Source organism: Mustela erminea, chromosome 3, assembly GCF_009829155.1.
Source record: "Mustela erminea isolate mMusErm1 chromosome 3, mMusErm1.Pri, whole genome shotgun sequence".
Taxonomy (NCBI): Eukaryota; Metazoa; Chordata; class Mammalia; order Carnivora; family Mustelidae; genus Mustela; species Mustela erminea.
In genome coordinates this window covers 26,582,864-26,604,182 of record NC_045616.1, presented here as the reverse complement: position 1 = coordinate 26,604,182, position 21,319 = coordinate 26,582,864, and the positions used below count along the sequence as shown (strand labels likewise).

The 21,319-nt window shown below is 41.8% G+C and overlaps 1 protein-coding gene across 6 annotated transcripts in view; it reads right to left on the bottom strand.

Annotated features, from left to right (window-relative positions):
• The window catches only part of SNCAIP (synuclein alpha interacting protein), a 159,905-nt gene that overhangs the window by 24,133 nt on the left and 114,453 nt on the right, over positions 1 to 21,319 (bottom strand). For all 6 annotated transcript variants that reach the window (XM_032335472.1, XM_032335477.1, XM_032335474.1 and 3 more), the window contains 4 exons: positions 16,484 to 17,352; positions 14,659 to 14,838; positions 9,160 to 9,273; positions 906 to 1,031 (listed from right to left, as the gene is read on the bottom strand). In XM_032335472.1, the coding sequence (XP_032191363.1) occupies positions 906 to 1,031; positions 9,160 to 9,273; positions 14,659 to 14,838; positions 16,484 to 17,352 (1,289 nt within the window). The remainder of the gene's footprint in view (positions 1 to 905; positions 1,032 to 9,159; positions 9,274 to 14,658; positions 14,839 to 16,483; positions 17,353 to 21,319) is intronic.

Here is a 21,319-nt window from a genome sequence, read left to right as displayed (position 1 = left end):
GTTGCAATAAAAGAAATACCATATAATAAGGCAACAAGAGATGCTGTTTTCTTAGAGTTGCTGTATACACATAGCTTATTCTGAACTGCATGAACTCCATGAGATAAATCAAATTCCAGGCCAAATCTAAACAAACTTCATTTCTGATGTATATAGCCTTTCCTTCCCTCACACGGTCACACTCCTCTTGCTCCCCCTCCTTCTCGTTGGTCACCTTCCCTCTTTGCTCTGTCACTCAGGGCCTTAACATTTTTTGAAGTCAAGGGATCTACCTGGTTTTTATAGTCACACGTGCCTCAAACTCCTGAGGACCCTCAATGGGCTTTCAGCCACATGTTATTACGATGGCGGCACTGGATTTGGCTCGCTTCGTGCACCAAAGCAGCCCCTGGCAGGCCGGGGCTGAACCTCCTCCACCCTTCCGTGGCTCCCCATCCCTACCCTCTTGCACACACAGACCATGGTAACACCTGTGAGGCAAGTAGGCAGAAAGGGGGAGGCCACCTGAGGCTGTTGGGTGGAGAGGCTGGCCACCCTGCCTAGCCTGCCCATGGAAGGACGGGAGCAATGGTAATATCTGAGGCCTCCCTGTTTTTAGTTCTGGGGCTTTCTGAAGGAATTCGAGAAGCTCCACCCTGCCCCACAGAAAGGGGGAAATCACAGCCCTCCATCTCCGATCTCTTTTGACATACTGCAACACTCAACAGGAAACCCATAGGGCTCTTTAGGTTGATGTTTCTGTGAGTTTCTGGAAAAATGAACCTATCAGTGTAATTCCTTATGATCTACTACAACAGAAAAAGCTGACTTAATCCACACATGTCTTCCAGTAAACAATATTTCTGTGTTTTAGTTTCATGACTCGATAAACTCATTTGTCTCCTCAAAGCAACCGGCCCATGTACCTGGATGCACCCGAGGAAGCCATGCTGGGAGGCTACGTGGACGGCGCTGTTACCATCTTGGTCCACTTCATCCAGGGAGATGCCCTGTTCTTGCATAAACTGAAGAAGCCAAAGAAGAATTTTTTCCTGCAAACACAAAGACAGTGGCAATTAATGGACTATCATGCAGCAAGTCTGAAATAAACTCAGAGGAAAACAAAACTCTGACGTGGGAAGCTTGCATAGAACCAGGTTTATCTTAACAGCAGAAAATACCATTCCTCCTGAACTGAAAATCCATGCATCTCTCTGACTCAAAGTCCATGAAGGAGGAAAGCCCAGAGAATTTTAAGAGTGGGAAGTTCTGTCAGAACTGGTCTTGGTTTACTTAGTTATTCTTTAGATGTACAGTTGGTTTGTAAAACATTTGAGTACTTGTTCCAAGTGACACAGCTAGACAGGTGGAAAGCGGGAATCTAAGTCTTTCAAGGCCAAGGCAATTTTTGCTCCTTTGTGGTCCTGTCTTTAGGGTCCAGGAATATTATTATAAAACTTCAGGCATAAGAGAACCAGCTTCTCCTTTGAAGTTGATGATGCTTCAACTTCATGCCTTGGTGATCCTAGACCTCCTGCAGTCAACAGGCTGACAGAGCTTAAGTGACTGACTATGAGATAACCCCACCAAGAGAAAACCTGGACCCTCCTGACTTCTCTGACCAGATGTCGGTGGGGTTTGAAAGGTAAAGGGTTCCCTTATTCCCTGCCAAATGGAGGGCATCCGATGATCTGAACGCAACCTTTCAAGAGCAAAGATATAGTGTGTTCAGCGTGTTGTCAAAATCCGTTTGCGTTCTACCCACTGTGTATTTTGTGGTATTTTCATGTTATGTTTGGCCTCAGGAGAAAGCAGGGGGATGGGATTTCACTGTTTTAAAATAGATGAATTAAGTATAATGTTAAAAAAACACGAGAGTGGTAAAAACAACAGCATGAAGTTCAGTGAGTGGAATTTGACATTTAAAAAGATGATCGTGTGTTTGAAATAGCCTTGAACCTCTCCTTTGCCTTGTAAAGGTTTTTTTTCTTTTTTTCCAGTTACTTGCTTGGACTGGTCATGAACTTTTATACTTTTCTGGATTAGATTTGCCTTCACCTTCTGAACATGCCAACTAATCTGCTTAAGGAATGTTGGATAAAAACAGCCAGCTCCTTTCATGGTTCGCCCTTTGTGGGGGGAGCCAGGCACTGTTTACAAAGGAGGCGTTGGCAACATCAGGGACAGAACGAACATTCGCACCAAACTCTTTCAAGGGGAGCGAGGAGGAAGTAAGACCCCCCAAAGAACAAGAAGGGTAACGTGCAGTCAATGCCTATTACCTACCAAGAAGGCACCCAGGGAACACAGGGTGAGTGTCAGCTGCAAAAGCAGACCCTGCAGAACATGAAACCCTCAAAGTCCCTGAAGAATGAGGTGGGGCAAAGCCTGGAGGCCTGGGACTGGGGCTCTGGATCAGGGTATGCTGATGTGCTTGTCCTCTTCTTCGGAGGCAAACCTGGGGAAAGTTGGGGCTGATATTTGGACCGGAGTGGGTGGTGATGTATCCTATGTTCAAGGCAGACAACTTTCTTTTGGTTTCCTAATTGGGAAGGGGAAAACGGTATGACTTTGACTTGGAACCAGATGATTCTACCATGGGATCTTAACTCCTTAAAAGATTTGGGTGAGTGGATGTTTCTTTGGATGAAAAACACAACCTACTGGTTTGAAGCCGATGGAGAAGATCTGGAAACAGCAAGGGGGTGGGTTGCTGTGACCCAAAGGGTGACAAGGACAGCCCTGCCATCTCAGTGGGTCGTTCTCAAGCCTGTGGTGACTTGGCTTGCACTCTGATATTAATCATGGAATCCTAAAATTGCAGAGTAGGGGAGACTTGAGGGAATTATCCAATTCAAACACCCTTGTTTTACAAATCAGAAAGCCAAAGAAGACAAGTATGTGTTCTCTGATGTCCTAGCTAGAAATGTTCCATATGTAACTGCTTGCAGGCATATTTTTACCTTTTTCAGACTCAATTCATATCATAGTGGATAAGGCTGTTTCACCTGAAAAAAAAATGACCTTTACTATTATTCACAGTGTGTTGACTTCTAGTCACAAGGTTGTAGAAAATAGAATACTACATTTTGTAAGACTAGGAATTTTCTGTTTGTCAACATATGGAGAAGAATCTAGAGACCTGGACTTTGCAGGGGCTTGAAAATCTGGGCAAACAGGCCAAGGTCTGTGTGAGGCCAAGAGCTGCTTTGGCTTGCAACAGTCCTCCAAGTCAGGTTCAGTCCGGATTGCTCAATAACCTGCCTTCTTTTCTTCTGAAGGCATGAAAAGCTCTTCTGGTAATTAAGGATCTTACCCAACTCATTATGCAACACTTATATAAAGGAAGAACTGATATTCTACTGTTCCGTACAGGCACGTCTTTGCTGAGCCCCTCATAATCAGTTTTGTGTTCCGTAGTGGGCAATTTAATAAGAGAAGTAATCAGCCTGTTCACTGATAAACCTCACAGAAACCAAAGATCTAGAATTCCTGGGTTCTGGTAAGAGCATACGTAGCATCCACTCTCAGATAAATGAGGCTTTCTGCTCTGATTCTGGAGAATGTGCCAGCAGAAATCGACGGTCCTATAATTCAGACAGTGACTTACTTGAGAACTACCTAGAAAGGAGAACAAACAGAACTATCTTCTCCAACGAGGAAGGGCCTTATGAATGCATATGTGTATTTTATATATATATATATATATATATATATATATATATATATATATGCAGTGAGGTCTACCTCTCTCCTTAGACATCCAGCACTCTCTTCCTGGGCTTGTGTGTGCACGCACGCATGTACATCAGGAAGATGCTTAGTGGACAATATAATTCCTGACTTTCATCTTCCCTTACGTGTTGCTTTCAGAGAACATCTGATGCAGTCACGTGGCGGGAGAAGCCCTTCTGTGTTAGCTCTGTTTAACAGAATGCCTCTCCAGCTTACCATTCTACCCTTCGACCCACACACTCACTGATACCTTCAGTGTTCCTCTCTTGACTATAAACTTCCCTCATGTCCTGGTTTCCTCTTCCGGGGGATATTCTGCTCTTTGGGGAATTTTGTGTGTTCTTAAAGGCATTGCAGTTTGTTTAATGACACAATTAATATAGGAAAATGAGATTTTCTGGACAAAGTCTAATAAAAACGTAACAGAAAAGGGGCCGAGGTTTATTACTGGCATCAATAGTCTCTACAGTTTTCGTTACAACTGTTAAGTCCTAAAGGAGGCAGCTTTTTCTGCAATCGTATATCATAAAATCCAATACACCATCAATGATATGATTTGGTCTGGTTTTTTAGATGGCAAAGTATAGAAAAGTGGCCAGCCATAATTTCATGATGTCCTTTATTATAAGATAAAGGTAGACTCCAGAGATAGTAAAATATGAAGGAATAAAAAGTATATCAAAGTATTTCTTAAATTGGTTAAGGCCTAAATATTTTTTGCCAAATTTCCCTTACGCTTTACTTATGGTGAAGTAAGTAAATTCAACAATCCTGATATCAATAAAAATGGGAAATTGGGAGACATCCAATAATCCTAAGAACCAATATTTATATCTACTACGTGCCAGTAAGGGCAATGTTTCATGTGGTTTTTTTCCACTTAGTCCCCGGAGCTGCCCAGTGAAGAAGGTTCTTTTATCTCCATGTTAGAGATGAGGAAACTGAGGTGCAGAAAGAGCTTTTCTTCTTTAAAAAAAACAAAAACAAAAATAGAGGGTATGTGCTTTGGTGAGTGCTGTGAAGTGTGTAAACCTGGAGATTCACAGACCTGTACCCCTGGGGATAAAAATATATGTTTATAAAAAATAAAAAATTAAAAAAAATAAAAATAAAAATAAATGTCTCCAAGGCCACTGAGCTAATAAGTGGTAGGGTTAGGATTTGAACCCAGACACAGAGCTCCTGTTCTCCATGTCTCCACTTGCTATCTACTGAATGTGAATGTCCACAACCTGTTGCTCACTGACCTGTGACCCCTGATTCCATGACAGACACACTCATTCTGCACCTAAAGGGTCCCAGGAAGCACGGTTAACAGCCCATCAGTTGGTGGGTTCGCGGAGCTCAGGGCCACTTAGGCTGTTTCAAAGAGCTGTCCTTGAAGAGCAGATGGATGCCCAGGCTAATCAAAGATTTTTCTATTTTGCTTTCATCTGCAATCACAGCACGGTCTGAATTGTTTATTTGTTTCCCCCCCCATGACGGTGAAATAGTGAAGTTAACAAAATATTATCCTTATGAATCGTGAAAAAACAGTAACACATGGCCTGTGGAAATATCCCTCTTGCTAGCCTGCCTATCACTGTTCATGACTATTTGTAGGAACTGCTGACACTCTTCTTTATTCAGAAAGTGTCCAACCTCTCCCCCCACCTCTCTCTCTCTTTTTTTTTTTGGATCTGTATTAGAGCAAACATTTAAAATGGGACAATGCACACAGTGTAGGCAAAGGTGTTGTCGGTATATGCCAAATGCTACCACGGAGTTGTTTCTGTAGCAGGATCCCCATATCAAAAGTCACAGGGCAGACTCAGGAGCACAACGATCCCCAGGTTTGACACTGCAAATAATAACAGAGCCCACTGAACCAATGTCCAGCGTGGAACTGGCCGAAGCGCCCCCATTCCCCCCTCAAGCAGCTGAGGGAGACAGCCTTGCAGGAAGCGGGGACCAGCCCACTGGAACTTTCGTGTTGAAAGCAAACAGCCCCAGTCACACAGCTGGTGACTCTGACTCAAGACACTTCTGTTCCCATTGTTTCGCCAGCAACGTCTCTCTCAAGGGACAGCAAAGCGAGCCGACTGGCGGACATCCCTGCTTTTTCCCCCGAGTGCCCCCCACAGCTCTCGCCTTGGCGCTCCCTGTGGCGAGCTCTGCTTTGGACACTCAGGCCATGAAGTAATTGCACCCTCTGAGACTTGACGTGTCACGAAGAGGAAAATCAATTCGTATCACCCGAAGATCCATTGCTCCAGGAGACCACTAAAAACTGCTGGCTGCCCCGTGGTACTGGAGTGTTTAAGGTAATTTTTACAAGAAAGAGGACACAAATTGGGAGTCAACGAGAGCCTGCTCTTTAAGAATCCATATGAGGGGCAGAGGGCAAAGAAAGTAAACCGAGAGAGGAATTTTGCTCGGCACTATCCTTTCCAGAGGTATTTACTCAAGAAACAAAACCAGGACACACTCGACTGCCTGCCTGACAGAGGAAAAACTTGCATGTGCTGAATCCATTAGAAAACCGTTCGCTAACAGTCTTTCTTGTGAAAATATTAGCCTTGTCCCGGTTCCAAGTTCAGCATCTCGACAGGTTATCTGTTACATAAGTGCCTGCGGTAGCCGCAGGATGGCCGGACGGAAGAGAATTCACGGCTCTGAAGGGCTTCTACGCTTTCAACTTGGGTAGGAATGCTCTCCTAAGGGCGCCGCTGGGCTAGGCTGTTCGCTGCTGGCCTCGAGGTCACGCACAACTCTTATCAGCTTGAAATAACAACCTGGAGCCTGATAACTTGCATGAGGCAAATGTCTGACACGGCTCTTCTACTGGGTCACCCACTTTCAGCTTTTCCTCAAGTCCCTTCTAGCAAGCCACGCCATCACCCAACAGGTTCCAGAAAGGGCACTTGCTCTGGTTCTGTCCCAAGAGCTTCACAATTATGAGAAACCCACCGTGAGAGCTGACCAGAGAAACTGGCATGCATCAAGGAGCATTTCCTGAGACAAAGAAGGCGGGGGGCCCAACTGTTTATACTTAGGGTCTCAGAAAGGCAATGTAATCCTCTCCTGCCTCTTTGGCGAGCTCTACCAAAAGAGCAGGTAGCCTTTCCACTGGTATCGAAAATTCCATGTGAGGCTTTAGATAAACAAAATGAACTCAGGAACATGAAGTAATTATTCAGACAGTCCACGAATAAAGAACGTTCTGTTATTTAGACTGCAAATGACTTATGAAAATTATCAGTGATGACATTCTTCTGGTCATTCGAAAATTCTAGTCTCCTCTTTGCCAGTATAAGCAAAAAAAAAAAAAAAAGACATCCCTCACAAATGCTTATTAACTGTTATGGTTGTTGGTAGAAAATCATGGCTGGGGCTCATGAGGACAGTACACAGAGAAAAACGGAGTGATTCTTTCAAAATAGTTTGACAAATTTTAAATGTTCTTCATGCCTCTTTCTTCATCTCATAAATTTAGTACCAGATACTCCCTTCTTCGATTGAGCTGTGTGTCACAGTGTGTTGTTAGCTAAAATTGTAAAAAAAAAAAAAAAAAAAGCCTTCCTCGGCTAGATCGATGACACTGTAAACAGGCTATACAAATTACCGACACAGGTGGGCACAAGACAGGCTTCAGCTGAGATGTAGTCTTTGCTTACCAGGCCTTGGAACATGTGCAAGTCACTTCAATTTCTTTCTTACTCTCATCTAGAGAACAGTTAAAAACAGTAGGCTCCAACAGGGTTTTTTTAAGGGAGAAGTCAGATAATGTACACAAAATCCAATGGCCTGGTGCCTGGCCCATACAGGAAATATTATATATTAATAAATATTATTATACATATAATTATACATATCAATGTACATATATTTATATTATATATTAATGTGTATATTATTATACATATTATACATGTTTACATATGAAGTTACATGGCACAGAATAAGCCATCACCTAACATGGACTCCCACTAAAGAAGAGACTGTAGTAATACTCTCCAAGGGTATTTTTTGAACTTGAGATTGTCATGCTCGAAAAAGTATAATCTCTTGTTGACAATACCACAATTTACTTCCACTGGGAAAGGTTATGAAGCCAAAGGGGATACAGTTATATGCATGAGAAGCAATTTTCTTTGCCACGAACAAATATGATTAAATCTATTTTAATCCAGTGCTGACTTTATTTATTTATTTATTTTTTAGACTGAGATTGGCATTTTGTAGTGCCAACTTAAAAAAATATGTATAATTGGGGCGCCTGGGTGGCTCAGTGGGTTAGGCCTCTGCCTTCGGCTCAGGTCATGATCCCCGGGGTCCTGGGATCGAGCCCGGCGTCGGGCTCTCTGCTCAGCAGGGAGCCTGCTTCCCTTCCTCTCTCTCTGCCTGCCTCTCTGCCTACTTGTGGTCTCTCTCTATCAAATAAATAAATAAAAATCTTTAAAAAAATGTATAATTTATACTTTTCCTTCTCAAAGGAAGTAAGTTACTTTTACTTTTTCTTTTTTTTTTTTTTTTTTTAACTCCATACCCTGGACTGTGATCTGTGTACCTCTATTACTCACCCTGGGATTTCCTAGTGTAGGAACTGGTTGTAACTGAGACTCATCTAGTTAGTGTGTTTGTTCAATAGAGAGAGACTTCCTTAATCAACATCTTACTGAAGATTTTCCTTTTACTATTGGGTAAAGAAACTTTACCATTTTCCCTGATGACAAAAGACAACTATCATATGATCTCCCTGGTATGAGGAAGTGGTGATGCAACATGGGGGCTTAAGGGGGTAGGAGAAGAATAAATGAAACAAGATGGGATTGGGAGGGAGACAAACCATAAGTGACTCTTAATCTCACAAAACAAACTGAGGGTTGCTGGGGGGAGGGGGGTTGGGAGAAGGGGGTGGGGTTATGGACATTAGGGAGGATATGGGCTATGGTGAGTGCTGTGAAGTGTGTAAACCTGGCAATTCACAGACCTGTACCCCTGGGGATAAAAATATATTATATGTTTATTAAAAAATTAAAAAATTAAAAATTAAAAAAAAGTTAAATGCGTTTATTGTAGGAAACTTGTAAAATCCTGAAAAATACAACAAAGAAGACAAGAGCCATTTCTAATTCCACCCTGAGTGATAACTACGATAAATATGATGGGACATAGTTTTTTGGGGGTTTTGGTTTTTTCAAGTCTTATTACCTATTTCTCTTCTTCTCTCTCTCCAGAATTCGAAGTTGGTACCAAATTATGTGAATGGTTTTGTATCAGACAGTTTAGTATCAGTTTAGTATCCCCATGTTTTCCCATAAAATTCCATAATAGGTATGTAGCTTTGTTATTTATCCATTACATTATTGGAAAATATTTAGGTTGTTTAAAACATGTTTTTCATTGAAAAATATTACAAGGAAATGATGGCTTATAAACCTGATCATTAAAAATTCTTCCTACCTGGCCAAAGCAACCCGCATAATGAATAAGGCTTGGGAAATCCTTCGAACAACTCAGCTCTGCAATGGCTTCTGTTTCACTCACCATCCAACGGACGCACTCCAACTGACCATTCTACATTGGAAAAAAGAAGGAAAGAAAGAAATTCAAGGTCACTGAAGTTTGATAAATACCTCATAGATGGTAACTTTGCCAAGGGAAGAAATCACGTGAATTTGGGTTCTCGTATTTGGCTTCATTTATTTGCAGTCTATCAAACTGGTCTGTGCTTTTCTATTTTATCTCTGGTCTGTGCTTTTGGCTCAAAATCCGATGGGGAATTTTTACTGAAATGCATCTTCATAACTATAATCAGCTAGTTTAAAATGACTTTATTGAGGCATAATTTGCATGCTATAAAATATACTCCACTCTTTTAAAGCATATACTTTGATGAATTTTGACAAATATATATTCTCTTAAAACTGCTCCTCCAATCAAGATAGAGAACATTTCCATTCCCCACCTTTCCCAAAATCTTTAGGACACTTCTGGTCTTTGCCCTAGGCAACCAGTGATAGGATTTCCATCACAACAGGAGATAGTACATAGTCTTCTGTGTCTCACTTTTGTCACCCAGCATTCATGCCTCTGAGATTTATCCAAGCTTCTTCTTGTATGAAAGGTTTGTTCTTTTTTTTTTTTTTTTTTTAAATTGCTGGTAAGTATTCCCTTGTATGAATATACCAACATTTGTTTATTCATTTGCTCTTAGAATAGGTTTTTACCTTTCATAATTTGAAAGGTTAGGATTCCAAAATCAAAAAAGAGAAAATAACTTTATTATATTGGCTCAAATGCTATGCTATGTTCACAAAAATCTTTGGTGACTCTATGCCAACACTGGCTTTTTCCTCCTGTGCTGAGATCCCACATTGTACAAACCAGGAAGGCAGCTGTGAAATGTATAACCTAGTCATTAGGACAATGGATTTAAATCCTGAATTCACTACTTAAATTTAAGGCCTTAAATAAGTTGCTTCCCCTCCCTGACACTCAGTTTTCTCATCTGTGAAATGGCAGGGATAGTATTAACTGCTTCATAAAGTAACTGTGAGCAGCAGATGGGACAAAACCTATGAGATAACTCAGCACACAACACTGTTACCTTTTACTAGTGGCACACTCTCCCAGATCCTCCCTACCACACACGAGACATTCAGCTGCCTTCCTGGTTTGCCCACAGTGGGACCTTAGCCCAGAAGAAAAGAGCTACTGTGCCATGAGTCAGGGAAGCTTATTCTAGATACAAGATAAAGCAGGTAATCTACTCATTTTTCATCTATACCTATCTGGATAGTGGAATTTCAAGCAGTCAACTCTCAACCATTCACAGGCAGACACTATTCTTCCACTGGGGTAATCTAGCAAGATCAAATGGGTGGTGAATAGCTTCCAGGTGCCGCCTCAGATCTATCTCCTCCCTCCTTTGCACTCCTTGCTGCCAGGGGAGGTTGGTCTGTATGGGTTGGCTCCCTTGCCTGCTTGAATTTTTAAATTTCTTTTCTTCTGCTTGCTTTGAATATAGTTTGTTATTCTTTTTCAAGTTTCTTAAGGTAGAGGGTTAAGCTATTCACTTCAGAGCTTTCTTTTTTCCTTCTTTAAAAAAAGATTTATCTATTTATATGTGAGGAAGAGAGTACACAAGTAGGGGGGAGAGGGAGTAGGAGAGGGGAAAGCGGACTCCTTGCTGAGCAGGGAGCCTGACAGGGCGGGGTCGGGGGAGGCTCTACCTCAGAATCCTGGGATCATGATCTGAGCTGGAGGCAGATACTTAACCCATTGAGCCACCCAGGCATCCCTGCTTTTCTTTTTTTAAATACCGGCATTTATGACTATAAAATTTCTCTCTCAGCATTGTTTTAGCTATATCCTTAAATGATAATATATTCCATTTTCTTTCATCTCCAAATATTTTCCAGTTTCCTTTGTAATTTCTTCTTTGATAAATGATTATTTTGGTGTGTGTTAATTCCAGAGACTTCTGAGTATTCCTAATTTCCTTCTGTTACTGATTCCTAATTGCATTTAATTATGGTTAAAGGATATACTTTGTATGATTTCATTCTTTTCATATTTATTGAGACCTGTTCTGTGGCCCAACATATGGTCTATTCTGGAGAATGTTCCATCTGTATTAGGGGAGAATATGTATTCTGTTTTTGTTGGGTAGAATGTTCTGTCAGGTATCTGTTAGTTCTAGTTATTCAAAAAGGTAATGTTTAAATAATAAATGTATTAAATAATAATATGCTACTATAAAGGCAGAAGGAAATAGATTGCTACCATGGTTTTGAACACAACATTGCTTGCCATAAACAGAAAGATCAAGAAAACAAAAAAAATATATATATCATTAAATTCAAACAGGAGATTTTTGCTGCTGAAGTCTCTGAAACTGGGGTCACTCACGGGGGTTAAAAAGGAAGACAGTAGGTTATGTCTTTGAAGCTATTTTCTCACCAGACCATTGTGTTATCTTTGAGCTTAATCAGAGGACTGAATGAGAAGTAAAAAGGAAACTAAGGTTATTTCATTACAAGTCTGCTTAGCTCCTAAAACAATGAATTTTTTTGGCCCCATTTTAGAAACACACCATATAGAAATCTTTCTTTCCAGTTATTTTGCTTAACTGTTCCCAAAGGGCACTCAGTAATGCCCTGAACTACCACAGGATCTAGTGTTGGGTTCCCCAGAAAACTCTAAATAAATTCTGCATCTAACTGGTAAGAATTTATTATGTTCCATTTAAGAAGTTTAAGGGGAGGGGATAGGTGTTCTAAAGCCTTCAAAGCCCCTTTTTCTCAGGTAATCTTTTTATTTGATACCCTATCTCTGACTCTGCTTTCTGTCAGTCTAGTCACATGATCTCAGCGACTTCTGCTCTTTTGAACCAAGTTTGTTGTCTTTAGTGAGGGCAGGGCTCTCAGAACTATGCTTAATGAGGTGAAACACCATCAGTTGGTCACTGGTGTTCAAAACAATTCCTAAAACACAAGAATGATGACTTCTTAGAACTCCCTCAACTTCTCTGATGTCTATCAAATGACACTGAATGGACTGAAGCAGGATTTGTGTCAAGTCAGATTCCCAAAGGGGATAGCACTTACTATGAAACATTTGTATTGATTCTTTTGTAAATTCTAGATTAAATCAAGAAATAGAAGAAGAGTTCCATTTCTCATATCATCGTCCATGAAATATCTGAGACCCCAAGTCCATAAGAGCTTTTGAATCTCATGGGTTTGATATGCGTTCCTCATTAAAACAGAAAAATAAACCACTGCATTTCAAGGTTACATGCTGGTTACATGACAGCAGTATGTTGACTGGAGGAGTTTAAGAATGAATTACCAATATCGGTACTGTAGAAGGAGTTTATAGCCTGAATTGGCCTAATGACCATGAGTTTCTTAGATACTGTCCTACTCTGAGAATTCTTAATCCATGAAGACAAGCACTAGGGTATATAAATGAAGAAAAAAACTTTTTCATCCAGCTGTATAGCTATGATATACTCCATAATCTAACAACAGTTAGGAAAGCTCATTGAGTACTGTATTTTATAAACACTAAAAGAGCAAGGCAAATGTCAACATTTATTGAAATTGCAAGAATATTTTATTCAACACCGACCCACATCCATTGATGACCAGATCCAACCCCTGTCTTCCCACAGGACTCTGATATCGGACTAGAACCAAATTTGCCATCATGCACTTGAATTACTAGTAACTTACCTGCCCTATCTATCTGGCTATCAGCTTCTGAGGAAAAGGGACTAAGTCTCATTCATATTGTATTGTCACCACCTAACACAGTACCTGGTGGACATGGTACACATTGTTGAACTCATCTATCCTGCACCTTGACTTCCCATCTCATTTCTCTTTCTTCATGATGGCTGCTTGCAGTTCAGCTCCTAATATGACATAGCGACATTCACTAAAGGAAAGCAGTATCTACCAGGGTCTTCGATCTCTTATTTTATCAAAGATACACCATTTTCTATACTATCTTGGAAATAATACATTATCATTGAATACAATTACATAAAGCAGAAAGAAACTTTTCATACATAAAACTTCACTGAATGGTGGGGCACCTGGGTGGCTCAGTTGGTTAAGTGTCTGCCTTCACCTCAGGTCATGATCTCTGGGTCCTGGGATCAAGTCCTGCTTTGGGTTCCCTGCTCATCGGGGAGTTTGCTTCTCCCTCTTCCCTGATCTTCTTCCACTTATCCTCTCTCTCTCTCAAATAAATAAATAAAATCTTTTAAAAAAGTGGAGTGAGGGGTGCCTGGGTGGCTCAGTAGGTTAAGCCTCTGCCTTTGGCTCAGGTCATGATCCCAGCGTCCTGGGATCAAGACCCACATCGGGCTCTTTGCTCAGTGCACAGCCTGCTTCCCTTCCTCTCTCTCTGCCTGCCTCTCTGTCTACTTGTGATCTCTGTCAAATAAATTAAAAAAGCTTTAAAAAATAAAAAAAAGTTCAGTGAATGGTAAATAAATTAAAGATGCAAAAATTCAGATTTGCATAAAAGATATAGCAAGTGTAGGACAGCACTCACTTGTATTTCAAATGTAACATGTTCTTCAGTGAATATGCAAGTGCATTTCTTTAACTAGTGAGTTCTCCTAGTAAATTTCAAAATTTCTAAAAATGATTCTTTTAGAGGGCATGGCTATTATGTAAAGCAGAGCACATATACAGAAGCACCAGATGTATTGTGTTTCCCGGAACTTCACTTCTGGCTTCTTCATAAATAGGACTGAATTCTACACTTAGGGGCCAAAGATCTTAAAAAAAGGGTAGTTTAATAGCTAACCTTCTAGTGATGTGTTATGGTTTACAGAGGCACTCACTGCAGTGAGCTATAAAAGACCATGTTTCCCTGACTCCCAATTTCTAATTTTTTAACTCTATCCCAGTCGACATGACACTCAGAACTTGGCTCTGACGTTCTAAACAACTCTTCGTACCGAAGGCGTTTACACTTCAGACGTGATCTGTTAGAACCCTGCTTTATTATCTGAAATACTCTTGAGACTTACCATTCCTTAAAATACACTTTTCCTCATTTGTCTTGCTCATTATACTCACATTAGGAAAAAATGAAACAGTCTCAGACAAATCCAGGTGTGGTTAAAAATTTAAATCGCAGTCATCATGAATAACAAAAGCTCTGAGAACCACAAGAGATCATTTTCGTTCCTCTCTATTAGCTGATGTGAAGCTTACCCTCGTTGCACCATAAACTGGAATGTAGTTTCCAAAGCTCAAAGAGTTAGTAATGGAAATGATTATTCTCTTAAATGTAGTATGCTCATTTGCCATTTGCCTGGTACCTAACGCTACTCTCTCTCCATACTCAGCTCTTCAGCTAAACTCACTAGGAATTTTCAAAAAACAGAAATCCACCTTCTAGCTGTGCCGGGCCCAACCACCAACCCATCATCACCTTGATGGCCAGGCCTGCTGGAGTCAGCTTCTCTGCATTTCGCTCACTGAGGCAGTCTTCTCCCATCAAAGAGGTGAGGTGCTGCAGACACTCGGCGTGTCCCTGCGACGCGGCCACATGTAAGAGATTATTGCCATTTTCGTCGTGAATTTTGTCTAGGTTGTCGGCAGCGAGGTGTGGCTGTTGGGACGGTAAGATTAGACCACTTGAGTCAAGAATCAGAATGAGATGCTGTGGGGGTTTTGCTGTGGACACTGGGAACAAGAGCTGAGTTTCCAGGAGGTCTGGTGGCCATCCTGGGGATCTGAGAAGTCAAAAATTCCCTACTATTAATGCTAATGACTTTCCATTACGTTTTTTGCTATCCTATCCTTTGGAACCCAAGTCCTCAAGGGACTTACCTTCATGGGAGACATGGCGACAGGGCTCGGTCAGTGAGCTCACAGAGGGGCCAAGATGGCTTTCTAAACAACTCCAATGACATTTATCGTAACTGGCACGTTCCCTCTCTGTCTCCTCCACTCGACTGCTAAGTGCTGACAGCCAGACTGTGTTGTATCCTCTGTTCTAGGTTTGTTGAATGAAGGAACTACTTCTCTCCACCATCTGGTCTGCCTCAAATGACGGAGAACTGGCTTTGATCACAAGCTATCTGACAGCTGCCACAACTAGAGCTACCACGGGATTTCTTTCCAGACAATTGAACCCCAAACAAACTCCTCGGGCACCTGGAGGCTATACCTGGCCGTTAGTGTTCTTGCCTCTAGTGAAGCTTACTTCTCTGTGTATGACATGGTTGAGAGGGACTGTTGGAAGAGTCGAGAGGTGTTGTCATCAGGGAAAAATGAAAACGTGGAATGGGCAGAAGAAAAGAATGAACCAGAGAGAAAAAGAGAGGAAGAGCCAGGAGAAATGGAAAAAGCTATTTTCAGGAGAAAAAAAAAATTTTTTACTTTTTTGGGGGGGGAAAGTGTTCAAGCCTATCAGCGTATGACAACAGTCGGATTTGTGACAAGAGACCAGGCACATGGTACTTATCTCTGCACAGCTTTACCCTAAGTGGAATCACACTGCCAAGATGTGATGATTTTCTCGAGTGAGATTTTAATTAACATCATAGTATCAGCCCAGGCTTGCTACTGTTTGATCCAAGTCTGGAAGCCAGAAAAGAACAATGCAGGCAGATGGGGTGTGATTTCAGTTGAGCTTTCTCTGAGCCGGAGCAGAACAGACTTTTCTTACATCGCATTAACTCTGTGACTCGAGTCTTTGGAAAAGCTTCTTCAGGCTCCCTGGACTCGCAGCACTGGAACTGAGTAAAAACTCCATGGAGGTCAGAGGGCAACTAAGCTCTAGGGGAAGCTTCTATCTGCAAATGCTTTCAAACTTCCTGGTCCAAGTCTTCTGAATAATGATCAGGATAAAACAGAAGACGCTCTGTTCATGTTATGTGGCAGGCCCACCATCAGCAAGGAACTGATGTCCCCACAAGTAACTGAGTGACAGCACGGGGACCCGTTCGAACACGGAAAGAAGGACATTAAGATTCACGTGAAAGCAAGGGCTGAACTTTGTTTTGTTTTTGTTTAGATTATGGGTCCTATTCCTGTCAGATTCATGCACAGTTAAAGTGGAATAACATTCCTTCTCCAGCCATTGGTTTTCCCCCTGTATTAATCTCCTACCTTTGCATTTTAAAATTCAGAAGGCACATCCCCTAACTCAAGCTATGAGTAAAGATGAAGCCAGAAAGGAACAAACGCTCACCAATGAAACCAAAGCCAATGAAACCAGTCTTCAGAAGATGGACTTAGATCACACTTACCAGGAGAGAGATCTGTCCTTCCTTAACAATGTTCAAGATGCTTTTCGCTTTTTTCAGATGCTCACTCTTTTCTTCTGGGCCCTGGGAGCTGGTCCAGTTCCCACTCCCGATGGGCTCTTCTAGTTTTGGCTCCGTGGCTGCGGACTGCAGATGGAAGGCCCTGAGCTGACAGTCTGGCACTGCCTTCTCGCGTTTTCGACCCGGAGCATCATTAAAGGTCTTGTTGAGGAAGTCCTTATTCTGGTTCTCGGGCTCGTAGGCGGAGCCACACTTCACCAGTGCAGTTGAGTTCTCAGACTCTTCAGCAGAGAGCTTTTGCTGGTCGCGGGCGACGGACGATGTTTTTCTCAGCTGAGGGCTTTTCACAGGTGAAAGAACACAGAACGGGGTCGTGTTGGCTGGAGAACTCTCAGCACTGCCGGGAGAGCAGGCTTTGCCAGAAAGGCCATTGATGGTGGTGCACAAACCCAAAATTCTCTTCTCTGGAGTCACCTTGGTGTAAGAGGCAAGCTGTTGACTGGATTTAATGTAAGGCACATCCAGAATCTCATCCATGTCAAGGTCATAGTGCTCCAGTTCCCCCAGCAAGGTGCTGGGCTCGGTGCTCTTACTTTGGGGACCGCTGTCTCCATCTCCAGGGCTGAGCTCTTCGGGTTGGGGACCTGGGTCGGAATCACCCCCTTTCTGGTACTCCACCTTCTGGTTCTTCTGGTCATCGCTTTCATTGTTCTCCAGAGTCTCTGGCTGGTGCTTTAGCGGGGAAACTCGCTTCACGGGACGGAACTTACTGTACACGTCGGCGATTCCCGTGGGTTTCTGCGTGTTTGTAATGAGGGCTGACACGCTGCAATTCCAGCCAGAGCTCGAAACTGTTTAGAAATACATACAAGAGGAGAGTATTACATTGAAATGCCAAAGGTATCTTGGCCATGAAGGCAGGCATAGTCCACTCACGTTACGTTCAAAGAAAGCCCCTGCCTGAGGGGACAACCTCGAGAGAACGTGTACGGTAAACCAAACAGTTCATGCTGACTTCTGGAAAACAGTGAATGATAAAAGTTATGGCCTATTGTCTCAAAATTAATGAAAATACTAATCATGGAAAAAGCAGACTGCTGAAACAAACAAGCAAACCAACCAATCACGATTTTTAGACTCATTCCCTGGATGGGTATACCTCTTTGGAATGATTAGGATACTCTTCATGACCTTGGAAAACAGAAATGAAAGGTTGCATCCTATGTGTTAAATGAACTTCCAAAGTAGTTTGGGGAGAGAAGGGACGTGCACACACACTCACACACACATGCATACATACATATATGTGTATCCCTAAGGTTTAAGATGTCCCACATAGAAAAGGGGTAAATTACTTAATACTGGGCAAACTGAAACTGTGACCCATTGGATGACTGTCCCCCACAGATGGTTATCCCAGAGAACCACCATTCAGGGACATTTCCCAGTGCTCTCTGGAAAATGACATAGCAACGTCATGTATTAACACTTCACAACAGAACATGCTGTGAGATTCAAGGGTGTCCTCCAATGTTGGCAAAGCTGGGAACAACCAGGAGGAGAAGGAGCTGCAAAGGGAGAGAAGGGAGGCCGAGATGGGCACGTTAGTGAGCATTTTTCTTTCTTTTCATTTATCTGCAAAGCTTAGATTAAGATGGTCTGGTTTGCCTTTGAGAGAGCGTCCGGTAGACACAGAGTGTGTGTGAAACAATGCATCTGGAAGTTAAAGAGAACACCATCTCTCTGGGTTAGCCTAATGGAAGATAACCCTGTGCCTTCTGGCACAGGAACAATAGTCTCCTCCCTCATGATGATTCTGCTTCCTCTCTGGGACACTCCCTTGACTAGACTACTGACCCAGCTCCCTTGAAAACTTGGGAGACCTCTGATTTATGGCCTCCTCCCCTTACACTTACATTTACACCATCCCCCTTTTACAGTGGAGGAGAGGTTTTAGCACATGCCCTCCAACTAGGGGCCTCCCATCTCGTTCTCCTTTTCTGGAACAACAACAGGTAGGAAGTATTTAATCCCAAAGCATGGTCTTGTGTCCATTCTTTGCTACTGGACACAACCAAAGAAAGAAAGAGAGAGGTGGGGTGAATTCAGGCCTGTAACTTCTAGGACAGTCCCTGGCTACCACAGTTCTGGGGTGAAAGTGGTGTTAAAGTCATTAAAAGTTCCCCAAATTTAGATCACCGGTCAGTCTTGTTCCTATTGGGAAGTGTTCTAAAAGGATTCAGAGAAAGTTCTGGAAGCAAGCTAAGGAGGTGAAAGGAACTATTCTGAGCCAGAATACTATGTAACTGTGGGTGGATGGGGTCTTACCTCCAAACAGACCATAATTTGGCATGGGGTTTTCCAGAGGGTCTGCACTAAATGGTCTAGTTCCAAGACTGTTAAAATCTATGAAAAGGATCCTATAAGCTGTGGAGGGAGGCCTGGATTCTGTCCAGTAAGGAACAGGTATTAACAAGGAATGCTCCAAAATGGAAGAAAGGTATCTGGATGCTGCTGAGCTGCCGCTTCTCTTCCCTTTCGTTGGCTCTGGTTCTAAGCTGTACACAGTACTTGGCACAAATTAACAAATGCTAGTATTTGAATTTGAATCTCACTTTGTGCAACGCATTAAATCTCCTTGTAAATGCCCGAAGTGCATCATTCTGAGGGATTTACAGCTTAATATCACAGGGGACAAAAGTCCTGTTAATAAACTCAGAGGAGTGATAATCACCAATGAGAGCTGGGCTTTCTAAAGTTATTTATGAAATGTAAATATGCAAAGGCAAAGACTAATTCCAGTTGGTCCATTATAAATTTAAAAGGTTTTCTATCCTTTATAGGTCTATTTTTCCCCAAAAATGTGAAGCTATGAAAAATTGTCTGCCAGAAATTTCTGCCAAGCTTTCCTCTCTTCCTTTCAAGAACACATGGTTACTTATTTCAAACAGCAGAGAGATAGCGGATGTAAAGTTTATAATGTGTAAATATGCCTTTAATTTTATCCATCAGTTTTTCTGAAATGCTTAAAATACAGTGGCCAACATATGTGTGTGTGTTTATGTGTGTGTGTGTGTGTATTTATACACATATATACTCCTTGACATTTCAGAGATACATACTTATTATCAGGGATGGTATTTGCTAATATTTTGTCAATTACCTTGATTCCTTTGGAACTTCTTGAAAACGTGCATCTCAGGAGGTAATGAATAATTTTTAAAGTCACATAATTTAGTGGACCAATACAACGAGTGCATTGTACCAATCTATTTAGGTATTGTATAAGGTCGTGGGTTCAAAGGGCTACTCTTTTATGTTGGCTTTATTTACATGTGAAATTTTTTCCAAGTGATACAGGGAAATGGATACCATATGTTTCCCAGCTGTTTTGTACTGACAGGAGCCATTAAGAATGCTCTATGGAAATGAATTCTGTCTGAGTCTTATGAAAACACTTCTTTCCACAGATGGGTCTAGAGACTGAAGAAGGAGCATCAATGTTAGGCTTGTTGTCCTTCCTTTTCTTCAAACCTGATTCTTTTGTAAGCTCAGAGTGAAATCTACAATTTCTAGTCTGTGTCCTGTTGATCAGGAACAAAAAATTCCCAGTTACATGAAACTGATTTTTCAAGAGGGTCTGATGAGAATGTTCTAATTCGTTACTACATATACTCATCTGAGAAGGAAGGGCAAGTTTATGCTATATGTAAGACAAAACTTGAGATTATTTCTCCTGAGCTGGGAAAATGAGCATTTTAACTACAACATAGGAAAATGGGCTTCTAATGATTGACAAGGTTTTAATTTCCAATTTTATGAGGCTACCCCGAATTTCATTTATATTGTTGTTCTACACCAACACCATCATCAATTTCTAAAAACACATGAAGACAAAGTTCAGATTATGCTTATTAAGGAAATTTTGAGGCTAATTTTTTTTCTGGAAATCATGAATAAAGGCCTTATATGTTAAGCTTTAAATCCCTGAAAATTTTATCCATTCTCTTATTAGATCTTTACAAGCTCTATGAGAACAGGGTCTGTGTCTAATTTATCTCTCTACCCCTAAAAGCACTCAGTAAATTGCTTTATAGAAAGAGGTTCTTAATGAGTTTTTGGTTGCATGGATTCATTTCTAACATCTTATGAAAGTAAATATATCTAGTATACCTTGAACTTGTCTACCTGCTTATGTTACAAATTTTCTGAAATGGTCATTAAGTAAATTCAAGTGTTCTGACCCCACCGGGGTCTCTTCCAGACTCTCTGGCACTGGGACTGTCTCTGAGTTCCAGCAGGGTGGTTTCCAGTGGCCTGCTTGCTGACCTTCCCCTCTCTGCTGTATCCTCAGTGAACATTTGATGTGAGCCTAGGATGGGTACATATTTGTCACAGGCAGCACATTCCAAAGCAAGGAATCTTAACACTCTCATCCCTTATTTGCTCCCTCCCTCCTCGCCACTCACCAAGTACACATACTCTACTACTATCTCTTCTTTGTAAACGTGGCCTAGGTCATGTGACCACACATGCAGTCTCCCAAACAATCCTGCTGGGGAGCATCACCGGCCCTTCTCTTTCCTTGACCTGCTTCGCTCATTCCCTCTGGGTACCAACTCCTGCTGTGGCCCGATCACAGATTTTTCTAAAATCAGGTCCCTCTTTTTCATCCTGTTATACTGACTGGACCATACGGGAATCCCTGCACATCCTCTACAAAGTTCTAGCTTACTTCTCTAGTCTCCTTTTCTAGTCCTGAATCATCACTCTCCATGTAGGTCTGATTTTGCCACTTCTTAGCTCTGAATCCTCAGG